Source organism: Carettochelys insculpta, chromosome 11 (genome assembly GCF_033958435.1).
Source record: "Carettochelys insculpta isolate YL-2023 chromosome 11, ASM3395843v1, whole genome shotgun sequence".
In the NCBI taxonomy this organism is placed as follows: Eukaryota; Metazoa; Chordata; order Testudines; family Carettochelyidae; genus Carettochelys; species Carettochelys insculpta.
The window spans coordinates 20,117,870-20,141,569 of NC_134147.1; the positions used below are offsets into that span (position 1 = coordinate 20,117,870).

The window sequence follows — 23,700 nt, forward strand, 5'->3', positions numbered from 1 at the left end:
AGTGCTTGGTTCTCTTCCTGCTCCTGGCGCCATTGGCACCAGTGGCAGGAGCTGCCCGTGTGAGCGTGGGCTCATGGCTAGGGCCTGGCAGTGAGTGCCGGACCTGCTGGGTCCCAGCTGGGGGAGAGCAGCGTGCCCAGAGGGGCAGGATGCCTGGGTTTTAACCCCGGCAGTGGGAGGGAGGTGGTTAGAGCAGGAGGAACGGGGGATAAGGACTCCTGGCTTCTATCCCCTGCTTGCTGCATGACCCCAGGTAGGTTCCTTTTTCTCACTGTGCCTCAGTTTCTCCTCTCTCCCTTTATTTACTGTCTGCCCTGCAGAGCTCACTGTGTCTGAGCAGCAGGGGGCAGTCTAGTAATTACCTTAATTCGACTAATACACATGCCACATTTGGTTGTTGGTGTCTGGGTGCAACCATAATGCTGTTAAGAGTGTACACAGCATAATGGGGACTCTGTCTTCTGTCATAATGCTATTAATAGTATGCATACCAAAATGAGCCTGATCTCACTTGTGGCCTCCAGGTACTACTGTAATACATGTGATATATGTTCCACAGGAAAAGGAAATTCTGTGCTTGTCGTAGACACTCAGTGGGTGGATATTCTCCTGAAAGAGGCCACACAGAGCTGTGAACGTGGGGTGATGGGCTTGCACAGAATCAGCAAGGCCCTTCAAAGTCCCTATAGCTAAAGCTGCATGTGTTGAGCGTTCCCCTGCCAGCACCTCAGTCCCTCCCGTGCTGCTTTGACGGTTCCTGGCCTGGGTGAGAGGCAGCTGGGCAATGTTTATGAAGCATGTGTCACTGACAGTGATTTTGATCTGGGGGTGGGGCAGCCACTCCCTCAGAGCTGGTGGAATCAACATAAACCGATTTCCAGGCCAGAAGGGATCATTCTGATCACCCATCCTGCCCTCCTGTGGAACCCTGGCCAGGGAGTCAGCTAGACCACACACTTGTCCCCACTTTGCAGATGTAGAAGCTGAGGCAGCCCCTCTCCCCATAACTAATAACCCCTGCTCTGGGAGCAGGGGGAGGTCTAGTGGGTTAGGGCAGGGGGGCGGAGAGTCAGGACGCATGTTGAGCTGTTGTGTGACCTGGGGGTGAATTCCCTCCCTGTGCTTCAGTTTCTCCATCTGTGAAATGGAGACGGTGCCGCCAACTTCCTTTGCAAAGCACTTGAAAAGCGGCTGAAGAAATGTGAGCCCGGGATTATCATTACTGCCCTCCGGCTCGACCACCAGACACGGGCTGCCTGTTGGAACCCCTCGGAGACATTCTCTGCCATCGAGGTGTATGATTCAGGGGGGATACCATGACAACAGACATTTAAGAGCCACAAGAATGATTGAAGGATTCGAGAACAAGCCTTGCAGCGAGAGACTCGATCAGTTTGGCTTAACAAAGAGGGTTAAGCTGTGACTTGTCACTGGACAGTCTATAAATACCTACCTGGGGGACAGACATTTGCTGCGGGGCTGTTAGGTCTGGCATACAGAGGTCTAATGAAGTCCAGTGGCTGGCAGTTGAAGCGAGACAAATCCAGACTCCTAGAAGTCAGGTGTAAATTTCTACCCATGAGGGTAATTAACTGTAGGAACGATAGAGCAATGACTGAGGGGGGTTCTCCATCCCGGACGATTCATAACCCAAAGTTGGATGTGTCCCTTGGAGATCGGCTCTGCTTCAGCCAGGAGTTATTCCTATGGCCTGCCTTGTACAGGAGGACAGATGAGAGGAGCACAGTGGTTCCTCCTGGCCTTAGAATCTGTGCGTAACACGGGGCTTGTAACCAAGACGATACACCTGTCTCTGTGCTGTGCTCTGTCCGGACCTGGGCTGGACGCAGGACGGGCTGAGGGGAGATTCCAGGGATTGTGCTCGGACTCAATGATCCCAGTGGCTTTAAAGTGGGAGAGTCTCCAGGAGGGACTTCAGATGTTCATCTGTGTGGTTTCTCCAGGGGGTGATGACGAGGTGACAGGCCCCTATCTATAAGCACTGTGACAGGGTCAGGCCAGAACGTTAGCTTCGGAGGGGAGAGAGACAACACAAAACAGGCAGACACTGACTGGCTAATTAGGAGAGAGCTGCTGCAGGGCAGCCAGGAGCCGCTGACCTGGGGAAGCAGCCACGGAAGGGCTGCTAGCAATCAATTAGGGCCAGCTGAGCTCTCTGGAGGGTGTTTAAAAGGCCGCCTCTGCTGGCAGGAGAGCAAGAGAGGAAGCTGGAGTGAGCAGAGCAGAGCAGAGCAGAGCAGAGCAGAGCAGAGCAGAGCAGAGCAGAGCAGAGCAGAGCATGGAGAAGGTGAGAGTTAGCAGAGAACAATTCCCCAGTGTTGCTAGACCCTGGGGGAAGCAAAGGGTTCCCCTGAGGAGTGTTTGGACTCCCCTAGGTGGCTGGGGGTGCTTTTTTCAGCCTGGAGACATAGGGGCTAGCCATAGCTAGAGTATGTGGGGTCTGGCCTACTTGTGAGACTATCAGCCCATGAGTAAGGCTGACTCTGCTGCAGCACCTACCCAGTGAGGAGATTAATAGCTCCCTGGCCTCTGAGGCTGGCAGGGGCTGTCTGGAGGGCTGCTGTGGTGGTTTAGGCCTGTGTTTAAGCACAGCCAGTGTGTAGCTCTTGCTGCTCTCCTGGATTTTTAAACCTGAGTTTTGCCACAGTGCAAGTGTCAGACTTTGTCCCGTGTGGGCCCTGTGCTCTCTGGGAGCGCAGGGGCCAGCAGGTGTGACTGGAGTGTGGTGACATGGCTCAAAGGGAGGAGTGGGAAGGCTGGATGTGCTCAGGCTTCCCTGTGAGCTGAGCAATTGGGTGGCTGCCCAGGAGAGACTCAGGTGCTGCCCAGAGTGCCCACAGCCAGCAGTGTGTGTTTCTATTGGTGGTGCACATCTCTACCTGCCTTGGTGCATGCAACAAAACTTATCCCACTCATGGATTGGAAAAACAGAGCGCCCTGGTGCCAGCCTTGGTGGAGCTGGTGATAACAGTAACTGTTAACACTTTCCATTAGCTCTGCCTCATTTGGATTTCTAATAGAGAGCTGGACAGTGCAGGAGCTCACAGCATGCTGGCAAGCTGTGTGGGGATGATGCAGAAAGCCCCCAGGGTGAGCAGGGGAATCTCTGCTGCTGACCTGTGTGGCATAAACTCTGTACTGCTGAGGGCTGGCAGTGAGTCCCCTGTGTTTGGTGGGCTGTGAATCCCAGCCTCCCTGTCTCTGTGTGGATACCCAGGAGTTCTGCCTTCTGGTCATCTCTGCCACCAGGCCTCTCTCCTCTCCCAGAGTGGGCAACAGACTGCAGGAGCCCTGGCTCCAAGTGCAGCCCCCAGCCACTGGACAACGTGCCCTTCCATCCCCAATACAGTGCTGTTGGAGGTAACTGTGCCGGATGTAGGCTTGATGGAAGAATGCTAGGAGCTGTCCTGTGACCTAGCAGTTCCTGAGTCACGTTGCTAATTGCATTATTTACCCACTGCAGGGATGTGTTTGTCAATGAATTCAGGAGAGAGATGCAATAACTCTTGGCAGGAACCCCTGCCCAGCACAAGTGAGGGTAACTAGCACTGGTCTGTAAACGTCTACTGCAGTGGTGTTTCTGTAGACACACAGAACTCTAGAACTGGAAGGGACCTCAAGAGGTCAGCGAGTCCAGCCCCCTGCCCTCATGGCAGGACCAGGCACTGTTTAGACCATCGCTGACAGGTGTCTGTCTAACTTGCTCTTAAATATCTCCAGTGATGGAGATTCCCTAGGTAACTCACTCTGGTGTTTGACCACCCTGACAGGTAAAGGTTTTCCTAATGTCCAACCTCAACCTTCCTTGCTGCAGTTCAAGCCCATTGCTCCTTGTCCCATCCTCAGAGGACTTACAGAACCCAGGGTCCCAGTTGCTGGCTTACTCCAGCCATCTGCCTCCACTCCCTTTAACACCACTGGTCATCACCTACAGCCCCCAACTCAGACCAATGCAACGAATTATTAAAGACCTACAACCTATTCTTAATCAGGATGCCACACTCCAGAAGGCCCTGGGTGACATACCTGTTCTCTCCAACAGACAACCTCCCAACCTCATGAGGATCCTCACTAACAGCCACAGTCTATACCCCAGGAATACCAGTCCTGGAACCTTTCCCTGCAACAAAGCCCGCTGCCAGCTTTCTCCACATATTTTCTCTGGAAATACCATCACTGGACGTAACCAGGTTACTCTCAGAATCACGGGCACTTTCTCATGCTCCTCTACTAACATCATATATGCCATCGTGTGCCAACAATGCCCAGATGCTTTGTATATTGGACAGACTTCTAACTCCCTTAGACAAAGGGTCAACGGGCACAAAACAGACATCAAAACACTCCAGATCCACAAACCAGTTAGTCAACATTTTAATGGAATGGGCCATTCTGTCAATGACCTCAAGGTATGTGTGCTACTGAAAAGGAATTATCGCACCGTTTTGGAAAGAGAAACATCTGAGCTGGCTTTTATATTCAAATTTGGCACATTAACACATTGGTTTAAATCGTGATGGGAACTTTGAGTCACTATAGGGGCTTGTCTGCATATTTGGCTCAATCTAATTCTTGACCTTCGCCCACCCCCATCCCTCCACTCTCTGATTTGCTCACCTTGATTATCTTTTTCTGATTTGTCCTCCTTGTTTACTGTTTTTCGTTCTCTGTGCCTTAAATACTGAGTCTGTTCTGGTCTGGCTATGGTCTGAAGAAGTGGGTCTGTCCCACGAAAGCTCACCTAATAAACCATTTCACTAGTCTTTAAAGTGCTACTTGACTGCTTTTCCCTTTCTAGAGCAGAGGTTAGAATCCAGAGCCTTGACTCGCAGTCTGCCCAGTGCTAACAAATTGACCTTGAGTTCCTCTGTTGGGAATAGATTCCTGGGGTCCTGACTTCCAGGCCCGTGGGCAGTAAGCACTGAACCACACTGCCTTCCCCTGGCCTGGAATAGAAACCAAAAGTCCTGACTCCCTGTCCCACTGCCTGCTCTGACCCCAAGATAACACTGCCTCCCAGCGTTTGAGCTAAAACTCGAGTCCTGGCTTGCAGCCCCCCCCCAACCATTAGACGTCATTCCTCTCCCAGAACTAGGGGTGGAGACCTGGATGTGAACCCTCCTTATTTGAAACAGGCTGTGCCCTCTCCAGTGCACATTCCTTCTCCTCTCTCCTTCGCTGTGTTTGCAAGGGCCTGCGTTGCTCCATGCACGGCTTGTCCAGGGCAGCACTCACATCAGAGTGACTTCCTGAACTGGTTATGAAATCCCCTCGTTATAGGACTCTTCTGTCATTAGTTGATTCTGGGCTCAGTGATCTATCTGCTCACAAGCTCCCGGGGGAGCACTTCAGTTGTAAAAGCTCAATCTTATTTAGTTTGCCTTTATATGGCTAGTATACCCCAGTGCTTGTCCAAGTAGACCCTCTTCCAAAGGATCATTCAGGTGTCCATTGATTTCAAGGCCAGGAGAGATCATAGGATCATCCAGCCTGACCTCCTGCATAACCCAGGCCTGAGAATCCCCATAGCCCCTTTTGCCTCCAGCCCCTGTCTGGTGGTCGAGCTAGAGCCTTTAGTGAAAACACTCTTGATTTAAAAGCTCGGTGATTGGAGAACCCACCCTGACCCTGTGTTGGTTGTGGCTGTGTCTACCCCCCTTCGTTCCGTGTTTGCAGCCTGAGGGTATGTCCGTACTTATGGGTGGGAGGGACAGGGTCAGTGTGCCACGATCAGTCTTCCAGCAGCCCTTGTTTTGGGCCAATCTACACAGGCAGGAGGTCAATCCCGGTATGTCAGTTCTAGCTATGCTAATGGTGTAGATAGAACTGTGCAGCTGGGACCAAGTTACTGTCCTTGTGTAGACCAAGCCTGAGTATCTTAAGTGGGAGCCCTGGGAGCCTTGGCTCCGTTCCACTTTGGTAGGGAGACACAGTGAAACTATCTTTTACAGAGTGGATTCTTGGTGTCTGACCAGCACTAGTCAGGACTCCTGGGGCCAGGTCGCAGCTCCAGGAAGGGAGTGGCTAGAATGGCCCCTAGGTTCTAGACCTGGCTCTGGTCTGGCATGACCGTGGACAATTGCACCTCTGTGCCTCAGTTTCCCCATCTGTACCATGGAGGTGACTTCCACCTCCTTAGTGTCAGTGGTAGATCCCACAGCACAAATGCCATAAAGGAAGTGGTTCTTGTTGTTCCTCTTTATCTGGCTCTGGTGAGGCCGCATCTGGCGTACTGTGTCCAGTTCTGGGCCCCCAGTTATAGGAAGGATGTGGATACACTGGAGAGGGTCCAGCAGAGGGCGACCAAAATAGTTAGGAGGCTGGAGCATATGGTCTATGAAGAACGGTTGAGGGAATTGGGACTGTTTAGCCTGCAGAAGAGAAGACTGAGGGAGGACTTGATGACAACCTTTGACTTGCTGAAGGGAGACTGCAGAGAGGCTGGAGAGAGGCTGTTCACAGTGGTCGTGGATGGCAGAACATGGAACAATGGACTCAAGTTGCAGTTGGGAAGGTCCAGGTTGAACAGGTTGGGGCTGGACTTGATGGCTTTTTTAGGTCTTGTCCAGCTCTGTCATTCTATGATTATCTTATTGCAACACATGGCCTCTGCATGTGAACTATCTGCACCCCGTGTCCAAACAAACACTCCTTTTTCTTCTCTGCCCCCCTCTGGGATATAAAAAGCCAGAACATCTCAGCTCTTTAATTATCCAGCAGGTTCAGGGAGCCGAGTCCCTTGCGTATGAGTTCTTCCGCCTGTCTCGCTTAATTAGCTGTCTCCCATCTTCTCGTGTCAGTCTCATAAATAACATCCCTTTGTCAACTTCCTTTAAATCACCAAGACTTTTGGAGACAGCTCAGGAAAAATAGTTGCCCTGTAAGCATTTGAGACCACGCTATGACAGGAAGGCAACTTTGTCCTCGGCTCGGAGGAGAAGCCTGCATAGGACTTCCCATAGTTGGATGGTCCACTCTGACCTCCTGTAGAACAAACGTGTCCCCCCTCCCGCCAGGGCTGAGCCCTGTCACTTGTGTCTGAGTAGAGCACCTGTTGGAAAAAGGCAGCCAGGCTGGATTTGAAGCTGCAGAGATGGAGAATCCACCACTCCCCTGGGGAGCTTCTTCCAGTATTCACCCTCCCTGGCGCCCGAGGCCGTGTCCGTCAGCGGATGGCGCCCAGCTTTAACGTGGAGTCTCATTCTGCCTCCTGCTGCTCGATTAAAGAGCCCGTTTGTGCCTGGGGTTTGCTCTCTGGGAAGGTCCTCGTGCACCGTAACCAAGTCCCCTGGGGAGCCTTTTGAGAAGCTGAACAGACTGAGCCCCAGAAGGCTCCGTGCCTCACGTTTCCCAGCCCTCTCTTTTCGTGGCTCTTCCCTGCGCTCGCCCCAGGGGACAAGGCAAGTGAGACTGTTGCCATCCAGTCCCATGTGCTGAGCTACCCCCACAGTGTCCACCTCCCGCCTGCTTCTGGCAGTTGGGTGAGACTCAGACTCAATGGCAAGACTCTAGCTGATGGAGGGTCTCCCAGCAGAGCTGTCCTGCCCATGGGGTGGGATGGCCACCCCAGCGCCTGTGCTCTTGTTGGCCGCTCTAGCCGCCCTATGGACGGAGGGGTGGGGATTACCTGGGATGGGGCAGGGCAGCGTGCTCCGCTCCTCCATGCTGCAGTCTGCTGAGCCCCACTTTCCCCCACAGCGGGAAGCAACCTCCTGCAGGCGGAGGAAGTGAGCTGCTGTTGCCTGGTGACCACTGGCCCAGGTCATCACCAGTCTGGATGGCTTGGAACGGGGGGGCATCAGGGCCTGTGACCTGGAGGGTTGTCCTAGGCCCCATGTCTGGGGCACTTGGGGGCAGGGGTTGCCCCAGCTTTCCCACCACCTCCCCTGGTCAGGATGGCCCTGCCCAGTCCCTAGGTCAGCTGGTTGGAACTGATCCAGCGTCCGCTCCCAGGCATTGGGCCTGGGGCTGCCTTTGTCTGCCAGGCTGAAGAGCTCTCTGCTGTCCCAGCTTAGGGGAGGGATAGCTCAGTTGTTAGAGCATTGGCCTTGTAAACCCAGGGGTGTGAGCTCAGCCCTTGAGGGGGGCCTTCCAAGGGTCGGGGGCAAGTGAGATAGGTCCAGTCCCCTGCTCTTACAGCAGGACCTGACTCGATGACCTCTCAAGGTCCCTTCTAGCTGTATGAGGTTTGTCTGTCTTGGTTTCCCTCCGCAGGGTGGGGTGCTTATGGACTGAGGACACCTTCTCCACAGCTAAAAAGATCAAACTTCCCCAAACCTCAGGTTTCCATAGGTTCCCAGGCTGGAAGGGCCCTGGGGCTCGTTTTTGTCTGGCCTGTAGAAGGCAGGCTGTAAGGTGGCCCTGGATTAATTCCTGGTTGACCTGAAGCTCTTAAGACAACACCCACCTTGATGTGAGACTGGCCAGGGCTGGGGAAACCGCCAACCTCCTCAGTCGGTTGCTTCTGTGGGGAACAACTCTTGGGGGTAAAAATTCACACCTCACTTTCATCTGAATTTGTTCAGCTTCCACCCCCTGGACTTTGTTCGGCCCTTGTGTGCCAGGCGGACGAACCCTCTGATCGCGTTTCTGTCCCAGGTATGCGCTTACCAACTGGGATCAAGTCAGTGTCCCCCCAGATAGTCCAAGGTCCTGCAATCGCTTGCTAGGAGGCATGTTTTCTGAGCCTGGAATCTCACCATGCCTCCTTTCAGACCCCGCTCGGTTGACCTACCTGCTTCTCAGGCTGGGGGTGCCAGAAATGGACACTGGACTCTAGTAGCAGCCACACCGGCTTTTCTCTAGCCCTCAAGGCATTCAAGTGGCCCCTCTGCAATGTGTTGGCAACAGACCAGGATGCAGGATCCAAGTCGTGGGGGCTTGGGTGGTGTAGATGGGGGTGAAGTCACTCTGCGGCCAGAGGGAAATCCCAGAAGACTCTCGAGAGAAGCAGATGTTTCATGATGGTGCCACTTCTGCTGCATGTGGGTTAGCGTGACCGGTGGCTTCTCCAGTGTGGGATGTCTACAGCAAGACCAGACAGCTGTCAGAAAGGTGCAGTCTAGTTTGACCACCCACTCAGGGCTGGAATGGCTAATGGGTGTGTCTCAGGCCCATGGGTGTGCAGAAGGCCAGACTGTCATGCACAGATGTGGCTGCAGGAGACTTAACAAAGATCAAAGGAATAATACGAGTCGGTAGAATTTAGGCTGGAAGAACTTCCTCTCAGCCAGGATCTGTTCAGCACCTGGCAAAGGGCCATGGGACAATCTCAGCTGGGGTCTGTGTAACAAGTGGGGCCCTCATTTCTGGGTCTGTGTAACACAAGAGGGCCCTGATCTCTGCTGGGGTCTATGCTACGTATAGCACAGGGGGTCTCTGATTTCAGCAGGGGCCTCTAAGCATGACTGTAATACATCCAGGAGGAGCAGAGCACGTTTCCCCGCTGGACTCGCGGATGTGGCTTTTAATAGCAGGTTCCAAAGGAGACCAAGTGGAGCTCTTAGCTGAGGTTTGAGGTGATGAATTCCCGGGCTGGAGGGGCTGTATTTATAGCCCAGTAACTAACCTATGCAAAGAAGATTCCTGGTCAGTTGACTATTAATCATGAAGGCACATTTGTAATTCACACGCACTAGGTGAAGGTACGGCTGGGTGTTAATAAATATCCATTACTTGGAAACCGCATCAGCAGCGTGCTGCAGGACAGACTGTGTTTGGGAGGGTTGGGCGCTGGGCAGGGCACCAGAGGGTCTGAGCTGTGTTCCTGTCTGTACTACGGATCGATGGTACTGCGGTGCAGGGTGCCTGGGTTCCTTTCCTGCCTCTGAGCTAGTCTGGGACACGGGATGCTTGGGAACAGACCTATGCTGAGTGACTAGCCCAATGGCAGTGCCAGGGATGGAACCCAGGCTTCCTGCACCCACGGTCGTGCCCCCAGACTACGCCAGCCACAGCCTCCCAGCAGGATAAGCCAGAGCCTCTGTCTGCTTCATGATCCCCATAACCTTTCACAGCTGAGCCCCCACTGAAGAGCAGGTGCAGGGCTCTCTGGTTCCATCCATGCAGCAGGGGCATCGCCCTGCCTTCCTCTCCTGGCATCCTTGGAGGGGTATGAACAAAGTGCTATCCTTGGGCATCTCTTCCCCCTGCACCCACAACCCCCGAGCACAAGGACCAACACGTTCCCACTCCTGCCCCCAGCTTCTCCCAGGCATGAGGCTGATGCATCCTGCCAGGGCATTTCCCCAGCCTGCTTGCTGGTGAGGAAGGGACGTTAGGCCCAGCTGGTAGCTTTAATCCACCTGCCGCCTCACAGAGACTCCCTGAGGAATAGAGCTGGGAGCTCACACCCTCGTGAGAGAGGGCAGCTCCCCTCTTGGAGCACTGGGCTCAGGCTCTCTGCAGATTCAGGCTGGCAGCTCTGCGCTGGGCACGCTCAGGCCCCATTTTCCATCTTTTCTCCCCCCCGTGTTACCATACCCATGACTCTTGTAGAGGGAGGCGATAGTTTGAAGGGGGTCAGAGCCCTATTCCGCAGGTTTTAGCCCTGATGGCATCTGTGCCCCAGAATTGAGGTGACACGTGTGTTTTGAAAGGGCCCTACTGGACTCGGCCAAGGCAAGCGCCCCATGGCACCATGTGCCGCAGAGCCGGGCAGTGAGCGGCGGCACTCCGAGGGTGGAGGGAGAGCAAGCCCAGCGAGGGGCAGGGACTGGCCCACGCTCACGCAGTGAGTCGGCTGTGGAGCTGGAAAGAGAGCCCAGGTTCTGAGTGCCCGCCCGGCCCTGTGACTTGACGCAAAGCTGGTGCCTTTCCTCTAGCTGGAAGGTGTTCAGACCTCTCCTCTGGCCCAGCCCCCTCTTTGCACCCCTGCTCCACCACCAGTCCACCCCCTTCCTCCTGGTGCTTCCTGAACACGGCCAAACAGCTGTTTCATGGTGGGCCGGGGGGAGGAGTTGGGGTGGGGGAGAACTTGGCTGCCTGTAGGTGCTGAGTACCAGCTCCTTTTTCCTCCTGGGTGTTGCAGCCCCAGAGCACCGAGCTCGGCACCTTTGGCTGGAAGGGAGGTGAGGCCAGAGGGACAAGGGAAGAATCCAAGGTCGTGCAGCAGGGCAGTGGCGGAGCTGGGAACAGAACCCGGTTGTCTGGAATCCCAGCCTGCCTGCTCTAACCACTACACCCTACCGCCCTCCCAGAGCACCGTAAGAACTCAGGAGTCCTGGCGCCTCCTCCCAGTGTTCTAACCTGACTTTGGCTCTCCTTTGACCTCGCGCCCTGGCTGCGAGCTTCAGCTGCCCTGGGACAGCAGAGAGAGACGAGCTATGAAGGCCGTGTGTACAAAGCCACGTGGGGGCACCGCAGCCCAGACCCCTTTGGGAGGAGGCACACGGTGTAAGGATGGAGGCTGGGGCAAGCAGAGAGGATGGCTCTGAGTCTCAAGTGCTCTCCAGGGCTGTAGGGCAGCTATCTGGGGGCTGATAGCAGCTGGCTCCCTGGGAACATATGGTCCTGGAATTCCAGTGGGTTGAATCCCTCCTGCACACACAGGCCAGTCCAGCTGGAGGCGGTGAACCTTCCCTGTGAGGCCCCACTCCAGTGCCCTGTTCACAGCCCCTTCCGCCCAGGCACGTGGGATGTGTCTGCATTGTGGCAGGCCAGATACCATCAGGGAGCCCCATAGGAAAGCAAGCCAGGGTAGGGCATGGAGGTGGGAGTCCTCTTTGTGGCCCAGCTCCCACCCCCATACACCTTCATGCGTGTCAGCGAAAGGGCTGATGCCCCGCAGGGGCTGGGTTTTAATAAGCGCTGATGCTGCACAGAGAACGTCGGTGAGGGGAAGGGAATCACTGACATGCAGAGAAGAGACGGCCTCTGCCCCGGAGCTGGGGGGCAGAAGCCAGGGGCTGGACTGAAGGGACACAGCCTCTCTCCCCGGGCAGAATGCAGGAGAGTTCCCTGTAACTCCTTTGCTAGCACTGCCTGGGTGAGGAGGCAGGATTTTTACCTAGGCTATGTTTACACTGCAGAGCTCTTTCAGGATCCCGAGGTATCCCAAACTAGCTACTCAGCGCCTCGCAAACGTGCCCGGTATTTTGAAATAACTGGAGCGCCATTTCAGCATCCCTCTCCACCTCCTCCTCGGCGGGGCCAGGAAAGCCTCGCAATAGCCCAGTCTTTTGGGATTCGCTCAAAATAGGATATGCAATTTGCACTATGCAAACTGTATCTTATTTTGATGTCAGGGTGCGGTGCAGCTGGAGTCCCGGAGCGGTGGTGGGATCTCCATTCCTGGAGGCTTTTAAGTCCCTGTTTGGCAAACCCCTGGCTGGGATGATTTAAACAGGTTTGGTCCCGCTTTGTGTAGGGGGCTGGACCTGATGACCTTCCGAGGCCTCTTCTAGCTCTAGGATTCTATGATAGGTGGGCCTGTGCAGGGAGCTCAGTATCCTTGGTACAGCAGCTGAGAAAGCTCAGGTGGTCCCTGGGACTCTGCCAGAACTAGAATCCATGTCTCAGTGAGTTGCTTGTTCACCATACAGGCAGCTGGGGATCGCACAGCAAGGCAGGGTGCCTCAGGGAGGCTGGAATCATCCAGCTACACCAAGAAAGGGGGGACTTGAATTCTTGACCCAGGCTCAGGAGCAGCCAGGACTAGAACCCACAACCCCCATATCGAGCAGAGCCTAGGCCATGCCTCTAGCTGCACAGCCTCTTGAACCTGAAGTGATTCAGTAGCAGAGGTGGGGAGAGTACCCAAAAACTGCTTGAGTAAACATACAGCTGCTGGGAGAGGAGGGGTGTACTTGAGAACAAGTTGCTGGTATGCCTCTGGAAAACTGCTTGACTAAAAATATACGTGTACACAGAGTCCACCTTTTATTGTACTCAAGTACCCAGAAGTGAAAGCAGCTGCCCTTTTACTCAAGTAACTTTGTGGCCACCTGTGGCCAGCAGCAGTCAGAAGTCTTGTTTGCTTGGAGAGCCAAGACTCCTGGGTTCTGGCCTCTCTGGGGCAGCTAAAGTGAGCAGGCTGAGCACCTGAACTCTGTTCCCAGAGCAGCTCCTTCCCAGCTGCGGCGCTCGGCAGACTCAGGCAGGCGTCAGCCACGTGTTCCAGGTTTGTGCCCAGCCGAAAGAGTTAGAAACTTAATGATGTACGAACCAAAGCTGGGACCCTGCCGCAGTTACGTCAGTCGGGGCTGGCACCAGAGTGCCCCCCAGCCTAGCGTGTGGCCCTGTGCTGCAGCCTATGGTGGGCCATATGCCCCTGGAGGTAGATGTCTGCCCAGCGTTAGGAGTTAACTTTCACCCTATGTCATCCCAGGTCAGGTTGTTGTGATGGTAGATTGACAGCTGTCAGTCACAGGCAGGAAATGACTGGAGTCTACCTCAAGTTTGGCTTGTGGTTTAACTCCTTAGCTGCCAGCAGACTACATGGATCTCTCCTGCTGTGAGATAGCTTGAGTTACCTCCTTAGCTTTAGCATCAGGGTTGGGAGGGCTAACCGTTCCAGGAGTCCTGGGTCCTAGCCAGCTCTTGGAGATGGCTGGGAAGCCTGTAGACATGGAGCTAAATTAGAAAATAGACCTGAGTTTTGACGGGAAAGAGAGGCAGATAGGATCCCGAGGGACCTGTATAAATTGGAGGATTGGGCCAAAAGAAATCTGATGCAGCTCAACAAGCTTGTTGGGGAAAAAAGGAAGATTAAGGGGGGACATGATAGTGGTTTTCAGGTATCTAAAAGGGTGTCATAAGGAGGAAGGAGAGGACTTGTTCTATCCTGAGAAGCCAAGAAGAACAAGAGGCAACGGGCTTAAAGTGCAGCAAGGGAGGTTTAAGTCGGACACGAGGAAAAAGTTCCTACCTGTCAGGGTGGTCAAACACTGGAATAAATTGCCTGGGGAGGTTGTGGAATCTCCATCTCTGGAGATATTTAAGACCAGCTTAGATAAATGTCTATCAAGGATTTTCTAGACAGTACTTGGTCCTGCCAAGAGGACAGGGGGCCTGGACTCGATGACCTCTCGAGGTCCCTTCCACTCCTAGCATTCTATGGTTCTAAGGAGAAATGTAGAGTCCTGCACTTGGGATGTAAGAATCCCAAGCATTGTTATAGCCTGGGGACCAACTGGCGAAGTGGCAGTACAGCGGAAAGGGACATAGGGATTATGGTGGATGAAAGGATAGACACGCGTAAGCAGTGTTCACTTGTAGCCAAGAAGGCTAATGGCATGTTAGGGTGCATCAGAAGGAGCATTGTGAGCAGATCTACAGAAGTGGCTGTTCCCCTCCATTTGGCACTGGTGAGGCCACATCTGGAATATTGTGTCCAGTTCTGGGCCCCTCCAGTATAAAAAGGATGTGGATGTGCTGGAGCAGGCTCAGCGGAGGGCAACAAAAACGATTAAGGGGCTGGAGCACATGACCTGTGAGGAGAGGCTGGGGGATTTGGGCTTATTTAGTTTGCAGAAGAGAAGACTGAGGGGTGATCTAGTAGCAGCCGTCAACTTCCTGAAAGGGGGCTCTAAAGAGAATGGAGAGAAACTGTTCTCGGGGGTGACAGGCGGCAGAACAAGGAGCAATGGGCTGAAGTTACAGGAGGAGAGGAGGAAGTTGGATATTAGGAAAAACTACTTCACCAGGAAGTTGGTGAAGCGCTGGAACGTGTTGCCTGGAGAGGTGGTGGATTCTCCATCCCTAAAGATTTTTAAGTTGCAGTTTGACAAGGTCCTGGCTGGGATGACTTAGTCAGGATGATCCTGCTTGAAGCAGGGGGCTGGACTAGATGACCTCCTGAGGTCCCTTCCAGCCCCAGGATTCTATGAAGAGACATTGGATCCCCTCCTGTATACCCCTGAGCTACCCAGTTCCCCTCCAGTAACACAATGAAGGTCTCCTGCATTGTAGAAACAAGTGAACAGCTTTAATCGCAATCTGACCAGGAGCCATATTCAGGAGCACTTGTAAGCAAACCCCCAAGCTTCATCATTGTTTGTTTGTTCTGATTTATTAGCTTCATTAGCAGCGAAAGGGAGAGGATGGAGGCTGCTGGGTATGAATTATTCCAACTGCTAGACGTGCTGCCTTAGGAACTCCTTGGATTCCATAAAAATCCCTCCCTGGCTTTCAGTAGGAGAAATTTCATTATCCCAGAAAGTCATTTCACATCTCCACAACTCGCCTGGCACAATGGGGCCCTAATCTCGGCCAAAGTCCATGCAGCACCTGGCACAATGGAGATCTGATCACTGCCAGGGTTTGTGCAGCTCCTGGCGCAACAGGGCCCTGATCTCGGTCAGAGTCTGTGCAGCACCTGGGGAAACATTCTCCTGGCAGAACCTAACCTTTTGGGAATATTTCATGGAGGAAAATAATATGTGTTTTCTGCATGAATTTCAATATGAGAAATTCTCAGTTTTCCTTCTTTCTGCCGCCTTTTTCCAAGGAGGAGCAAGTTAAAAAGTTGGGGGGGGGGAATCCTATTTTACCCAAATTAGAAACAACTTAGGTCAGGGACCATCTTTGTTCTTAAACAACAGTGAAGTCCTGTGTCACTTTATAGACTAACTATCATAGAATCCTAGGGCTGGAGGGGACCTTGGGGGTCATCTCGTCCAGCCCCCTGCTTTTGGAGCATAAGCTTTCGTGGGCAAAGACCCGCTACATTAGATGCGTGAGTGGTGGCGGTGGGGGTTTCAGAGAAGGATTGAAAGGGGGGGGGTTTCAGTAAAGGGGAGGGCCAGAGTGGACAAGGTCTATTCAGTCAGGGTGCAAATGGCCCATCATCAGCAGTAAATGTGGAGTTGTGAGCATCAAGAGAGGAGAAAACAAATCAGTTCTTTGGTGGGGGATGTGGCCCGTCATCAGATGCTGATGTGGAGGTGTGAACATCCAGACCAGAGAAACTGCTTTTGTAATGGGCCAAACGCACCCAGTCTCTGTTCAATCCTTGGTTGATGGGGTCAAATTTGCAAATGAATTGCAGCTCAGGAATTTCTCTTTGGAGTTTATTTTTGAAATCTGGTACTGAGTGTGCAGGGAGATTGAAGTGCTCTCCTACAGGGTTTTGTATGTTACCGTTCCTGATGTCTGATTTATGCCCATTTATTCTTTTACGTAGAGACCGTCCAGTTTGGCCAATGCCAATTGCAGTGGGGCATTGCTGGCACATGACAGCGTCTGTTCTGTGTCTAGACAACACCCGGCCAACGGGGGCTGGTCCGTGATGGGAATCTGCAGGCATCACTGCAGTACAAAGGCATCTAGAAAATCTTGTACAAGTCCAGGCTTTCCCGCAGCAAAACATCCAGGCCAGCCAAGCTGCATTTCCCAAACAGACGATTGCTCACGGGAAGAATATCTGCTGATTTAATAATCATCCCTGCTGGCCTTGAAACTGCTCTTAAAATCGCCACTAAAGGGCAGAACACCTGTATCCCAGTTCCCCACTTCCCTGCGCTGGGACCAGATTGAACCTGGCGTCCTCTGGAGCGTCCATGTCCTATTTCCCCTCATCCCATCCCATTTGATGCTGTCCATGTTTAGCATTCCAACTCCCCTCGCCCTGAGCCAGCCAGTTCCCCCAATCCAGGGCACAAGCCGGCAGCTGCTGTTGGGAGTGATGAGTAGGCTCGGTCATGGCCCTGTTGTCCATAAGCTTTCATGAGCAACTTTCCAGGGACTGAGTTTGAAGATCCAGTGATGTGATCCAGGCTGGCAAATGCTGTGGCTGTGTTGTGTCTCTCTCAAGGGGCGCTGTCAGGTCGGATTAACTGTCCCCTGAACCTAAGCCGGATTGAAACGTCACAGCGCGCCTAGATCTGTTTGGGTTGGGGTTTGGTCTTTTTTTTTTCCCTCCTCCCGCTGCAGCCAGTGTTTTCTGTGGCCTTTCCCGAAGGAATTTTTAGACTGCACCCAGCAGCCTCAGGACAGGGCTCCCCAGGAAAACATGAAACTGACTAGAAACACAAATTGAAACTGACCGAGCTGGTTGCACAGTCCACAGTGAGCATTTAAAAAAGGCAACAAGAGGCATTGACAAGGGGAAGATCATTTGTTCTGATTGTATAGATTGTTGTAGCACCCGGAGGACCCAGCAGAGTGCCTGGCAGAATGGGGGCCCTGATCGCTGTCCGGGTCTGCGCAGCACTCAGCAAAATGGGGCCCTGATCACGGTTGGGGTCTGCACGGTACAATGGGGCCCTGATCTCCATCTCTGTGCAGTGCCCAGCACAATGGGGCCTTGATCTGGGTCAGGGTCTGTGCAGTACCTGGCACAATGGGATCCCACTTTCAATGGGCTCTGTTTTACCCCATCCCACCACTGCCCCTTCTGCATTCCTGCTACTGTAGCGTACCTAATAAGAGAGCAGCATCAGAACCAGAACCTCATGCTGCTTTTTGCCTGTATTCCCTGCGCAGGTTTTCCGAAGCGGCGAGGGCATGGGTATCCGTCTGGACAGCGCCTCTGCCTTCCAGGGGGCTATCATCTCCCCTCACTATGATTCTCTGCTGGTCAAGGTGATCGCCCATGGGAAGGACCACCCCACGGCTGCCTCCAAGATGAGCCGCGCCCTGGCTGAGTTCCGCATCCGAGGTGTCAAGGTAGGAGGGACTGAGCAGGCCCGAGGCATTTTGCAGGCACTGTTGCTGGGGACTGCAGGCGGTAGAGTTTTCGGACCTGCATGGTGGGGTGTTGGGAGGTGTGTTCTGCAGCCCACCATGTGACTTTTAGGTCCTAGCAATGTCAGGAAGTCCTACACCCTGTGTTGTACAGGTGGTCGGGAACGTATTCATTTCATCTTCAGGGTTTGTTTTGAATCAATTTTGGGTTTTATGCGGCTATCCAAAACTTTTCCAGGGCTTCCTCTCTGTGCATGCGATTATGAGTAATGTATATTGCATAAACTACTCATTACAGCAGAATATACAGTGATGGGTAATTGCCTTGTAATATTCCCTAGTGCGCTTTAAGGCAGCACTGTTTCAAACAGCAGAAGTCAAAAGCACACCTGGGAACCTTTCGTGCACACCAGCAGGGTCTGCACGGGCCAATTAACGCTCAACCCAACAGTTCTTTTTGAATTGCCTCCCTGTCGTCTGCATGAAATGCTCTGTGTAGACTAGCCCTTAGAGCCAACGAACTATTGGTGGCGACTTGCCGGTATTGATTCACTAAACATCACCTCTTTCTTTCTTTTTGTATTGGGGTGTTTTATTGCTATAAACCTTAAATCTGAATCCTGCACCCCCAGTGGTGGCGGGTGGTACTGCACCCAGCAGAGGTCACTGCAGCCCCTGGTGGTAGCTGGGAATAGTAACGTAACACATGGAGATACACATCTTATAGAGCTGGAAGACCATTGAGTCCAGCCCCCTTGGCAGGGCCAAGCACCCTCCCTTTCTTCCCCTCTCAAATCTATTTGCTCCAGATCCCTAAGTGGCCCCCTCAAGGGCTGAGCTCACAACCCTGGGTTTAGTCGGCCAATGCTCCAACCACTGAGCTATCCCTCCCCATCCTGCAGTGTTGCAGGAAGGACTTACACAGCACCCTGGGGTGGGCAGCGCCCTCCTCCCTCCAGGCCCCAGTGGAGGCGAGAGGTAATGCACGACGCTTCCCCCTGGTGGTGGCCAGAGGCACTACACCCTGCCACCCTCTGTTATAGTCGGGGGTATTGCATTCTGCAGTTCATGGGGCGGAGCTGAACCAGCCCCATTCCTGCCTGCGTTCCCGGGCCTGAGCCTCTTCCCACACGCTTCAGGATCTCCCCGGTGGCCGTCGGGTATAGTGCAGCCTCTGGAGGGTAAAGATGGACAAGTCGTTATCCCCCCGGCATCCCCTTGCTGGCAAGAGGTTCTGCCCCCTGCGTTCCAGGCAAACAGTGCAGCCCCCCCAATGGCAGCAGCAGGCTGTGAACTTTCAAGCTCTCCCACCCCGCATGTCAGCTGTGACAGGAGGAGGCTGGCACTGCCTGTCAGTCGGACGATCCCTCCCCCAGGTTTTGTGCTGGGTGTCTTGGCGATTGACTCCAGCTGTCACCAGGGAGGGGAGTTCAGCCTGGGAACAGCTGGAGAGGGTTTGTGTCGTTGGCCGAGTTTAAATCGAGTTGGGATGCGTCTCTGAAGCTCTGCTGTAGTGCAGCCAGCGTTGAACTCGGGGCAGACGAGTAGCCCATGGGGAGATCAGACCCACCCCCAGTGGTTCCTTCTGTCCTGCTGGCCGATGAATCCAGGGAGCAGAGGCTGCGGCGGGGACTCTGGCGTACTGGTGGGCGCAGCTGAGCCAGTCGTGATGTGCCGCTGAGGTCGGACACAACCCTGGGTGCCTCGGCCGGAAGGTGGCATCACCTTTGTACGCAGCTTCGGGAACTGGGAACTGCATCCATCTTGGGGTGGGGCGGGGGAGCACTTGCAAATGCCGCCGAGAGAGAGAGAGCCACGAGAATCAGCTGAGGAATAGAAAACCCTGAGACTTAGGGCAAGAGCCTGGTTTTGTTCCCACTATTGCCACTGAGTGCGTGTGGCCCTTCGCTGCTCTGTGCCTCAGTTCCCCCGCTCACTCTTTCTGCTCTTCTCAGAGGGGAGAGGTGTCTCCTAGCGCAGGGGCAGTGGGAGCTAGGACTCCCGAGATCAGTCCTCGTTTTAAGGAGGCAGTGGGGCCGAGACACTCCAGCCCCAACGAGCTCACAGCCCAATCAAAGAAAGGGCCAGGTGGAGACAGAGACACAAAGGGGGAAAGGGACTTGCCCAAACCAAATGTGAGTGGCAGAGCCACCAATAGAACCCGGGGGGCTGAGTGCACTTCCCACTAGCCCCTGCTGTCTCTTGGTACACTCCTGTGATCTGCGCTGCCTCTGGGGTGGTTTAGCCCCACTTTTAAACACACAGGGAAACTGAAGGGCACAGACTGCACGTTTGCTAGCAGAGCTGGGACTAGAGCCCGGGAGTCCTGAGCTCCAGCCTCCCCAATGGCTCCAAGTGAGTGGACCCCACTCCCCCTGCAGGGCTGGGAATAGGACCCGGGCGTCCTGAGCCCCAGCCTCCCCATCCCATCTCTAACCAGCTGGATCCCCATCCCCTGACAGAGCCCAGGAGTCCTCATGCCCAACTGCTTGGCCACGCTGCTGTGCTTCCCCTCGCTCAGCCTCCGCCACCTTCAGCAGCCCACTCAGCATCCCTGAGACATCGCCCTGGGCAGCTGGGGCCCTGATCTCACAGGGATGAGACGTGTGCCCCATCGCCTCGGCAGAAAAGCCTGAGTCAGGCAGGCGGAGGGGATGTGACCCTTGTATTGGAAGATCCCTGCAGGGCAGGGAGCCTCGTGCACATGCGCCAGCTCTGCTGGAGAGAGAGATCTGTGCCTGCCACCAGGAGACGTGTCAGACCAGGACTGGAGCGGGGCCAGACTGATGCCAGCCCATGGTATCGGCGGCATGGGCTGCACCCCTGCTGGGTTCGACGTAACAGCAGCTGAACTCTCCCTACTCCAACAGCCCCTTCGCTTGCTCCCGGGAGCCCAGGCGCAGTGCGGAGGTGGGGCACAGGGCAGGCTTGGGACTGGCCCTCCCTGCCTGAGAGCACTGGAAGCTTCACAGCTGCCTTGTTAGCACCGTGCCGGGGGAGCCAACCTAGGCCCAGGCTGGTGGGCAGGGGAGGGACAGCCTGAACCGGCCAGCCTCTCCCTGGCCTGAATGCAACCCAGACCTCCCCCCATGTCCTGGCCCAGCTCCAGAGCCCCCTGACAGCCCTACCCTCCAGCCCCACCCAGAGCCTGCACCCCTAGACAGCCCTTGCACCCCAATCCTCTGCCCCAGGCCTGAGCCTTCCCCGCCACTCAAAACCCCTCAGCCCTGCCCGTGCCCCACAGTGTGGAGAAATTGGAACCCTGCTCCTTGGTGGCTTCCGCCCAGGCTGGGACTGGAGGAGGCAGTAGGAGCAGCCACAGCTCCTGGCCTCAGGCCCCTTTTGGCCGTGACAAAATCCCTCTCAGCCACCCGCTCCCGGTGCTGGGGCCCACTAGTCCTGCTCCTTGGTGGGCAACGGGGCTGGAGAAGAGGAGCAAAAAATGTGTCTCCATGTGCAGCCATGGTGTGGGAAGCGTTAGTGCAGTTCTGTCACCAGCTGCCAAGGTCTGGCCCTGGCCCTGCTGGTCCCCTCCAGTCCTGTCCTTTGTGAGCTCTCTGGGACAGGGCCAGTGTGTGTGCAGTGCCTGGCCTGGGGTCACTCCAGGCCCCAGCACTACCCTAATAATAGCAGCCAGAGATCTGTGAGGTCAGCCCTGCATCCAGTGGCTTTATCCTGTTCTCCGTCGCCCTAGCATCTGACCTAGCAGCAGTTCAGGATTCAGTCCAGGCAGGGGTCTGCAACCTGCAGCTCCAGAGCCCCATGCGGCGCTTTGGGGATTTCTTTGTGGCTCCCGATGCTAAAATTGCAAAGTTAGAAAAGTAGGGGGAAAAAATCTCCCCTGATTATTTTCGGTGACCATCCCGCAGTCAACTTGCAGCGGCCACAAATCCTTGTGCGTGCTGTTCTTTACGATGGGGGTTGCGAAAAGGACAGTTCAACGTTATTTAAGGACTGTTGCGTGTTCGCATGCATGGCGGCTCGGGAAGTATTGAGTTTTCTACTGAAGCCTTTTTTTAAAAAAAAAAAAAGCTTTTCTTGGCAGCCCTGGGTTAGGGCTTTAGCTCTCGGGAGGATTCCTGGTCGTTTGTTTTGCTGTGCCTGAGGGCCTTTACGTAAGAGGCTCCTGGGGATTCAGCTGCCCCTGCTTTCAGTGGGGGAATTCGGTTTTGATGGGCGCTGTCTGCCTGAGCAGAGAGAGATCGCACTGCTGCTGGCGTGATGGGGTCAGCTTGGAGGGATCTGATCTTAAGCTTATGCTCTTGCCTCAGCTGGGAGAAAGAGATTGCAGGGTCTGGAAGGGAAAACTGAGCCAGATTGTCACTGCCTGAGGATGGACGTGATCCCCAGATAAATCCAAGGAAAGGCTGGTGTGAGAGAGGCTGGATTTGGAATGGGGTTATTTTTGCTGTCACTGAGCGGTGGAGGGCTGTCTCGGGAGAGGAGTGGGAAGCGACGGGGGAGCAAGCAGGTTCCCAATGCTGGATAACCACATTGAAGGGGGACTTGGGCAGGCAGTGGAGTGGAGTGGTTAGAGCAAGTGTGGACGTCAGTCCTGGATTCTGTTCCTGCCCCTGGAAGCAAAGTGGTGGTTAGTGCAGTGGGACCCCGAGTGAAGACTCGGGTACTGGGCCCAGCACCGGGAAAGGAGTCTGGCAGTTTGAGCTGAGCAGGGAGTCAGGCCTCCTGGCTTCTCACTAACTACCTGTGTCACCTTGGGCAAGTCCTGACTTGCTCTGTGCCTCAGTTCCCCCTGCTAATTGCATGCTCAGACAGTGAGCTCTTGGCGGCAGAAACTGTCTCTTGCTGCATGTCTGGGCAGCATCCGGACCCGAAGTCGGTGGGGATCCATGACACTGGGCAGACTCCGGAGACCCTGTTGTCCCACGTGCCTGGCTCAAGGGACTCCGGGGGCTGTGCCAAGCCAGGAAGGTTGTGTTGATGCTTTGTGGCAAGGTGTCGCATTTACACATGCAGCTCCGACAGCTTGTTAATTTCTCCCTCTGGCCTGGTCACATCCATTTAGGATTCCAGCTGCTCGGGGACACCTCATGAATATTCAGCACCTGATTAAGCTTTGGATAAGCCCTTACGAAAACGATCCCCCTGAGACGCTGGCCTTTCCCTTCTCCCAGCTAGAGATTGCTGCTCTAGGCCCTCCGCCCCCACCTCCTGCAGCCCTCCCTGCTGCTCCAGAGGGAACCGCAGGCAGGTTTGGCTCTGCAGTAGGATGCTGTTCCCTTAGCGAAGGGCCAGAGTCCTGGGGGTGGGGTTTGGCTGTGTCAGGCTGTGAGGTGTTGAGGTCCAGCACGTAGGAGCTGGACTAGAGCTCTCAGCCCCTGTCGGAGGAGGGGGACTTAAACTTCACTGACCTCCCAGAGCTGGAAATGGGACCCAGGAGTCCTGACAGTTCCCCTGCTCTAACCCACGAGATCCCACTCCCCTCCCAGAGCTGGGGCTAGGAGCCAGGTACCTGCACTGCCAGGCTGCGCGTCCTGGGCTGCAAATGTTAGGGCCCCACTCCCCTCCCCAAGAGAAACCAGCAGTCCCCTGTGCTCATCTTCCAGGGTGTACAGCCCTCCTGTATTTGGCAATGGATGCCAGGAATCCTGGCTCTCTTCACCCCCGTCTCGCTCTAGCCACTAGCCCCCGCTCTCTTCCCAAAGCTGGGAATAGACCCTGCCCCAGTTGTGACTAACCACTAGCCTACACCACCACCAAGCTCCCCCTAGTGCATGTATCTTGCCCTGTGGCTCGTTGGGCTCAGTTTGTTACTGGCCCAAGGCTCCCTGCAGCCTGGCTCTGGAAAAGGAGACCTCCGGACACTGCATCCACTGTCTGGCAAGCAGAGCACGTCCCCCCTGTGCACCCAAGCAGTGCGAACATCACAGGGGCCGGGGATCGGTCACTGCCGAGACAGGCCCTTCACCGGGAGGAGGATCGGGAGGAGGGGATTATGTGGCACCCAGGGCTTCTGTGCCTCCAGCCTCAGTTACTGTGGCCTGTCCATCCACCCCAAGACACCCTCTCAGGAGCTCTTCCCCTGCATAGAGT

The 23,700-nt window shown here is 54.7% G+C and overlaps 1 protein-coding gene across 3 annotated transcripts in view; it reads left to right on the forward strand.

The window, feature by feature from the left end:
* PC (pyruvate carboxylase) overlaps window positions 1-23,700 on the forward strand; it is a 197,917-nt gene that overhangs the window by 138,777 nt on the left and 35,440 nt on the right. For all 3 annotated transcript variants that reach the window (XM_075004951.1, XM_075004952.1, XM_075004954.1), the window contains one exon: window positions 17,446-17,628. In XM_075004951.1, coding sequence (XP_074861052.1) covers window positions 17,446-17,628 — 183 coding nt within the window. The remainder of the gene's footprint in view (window positions 1-17,445; window positions 17,629-23,700) is intronic.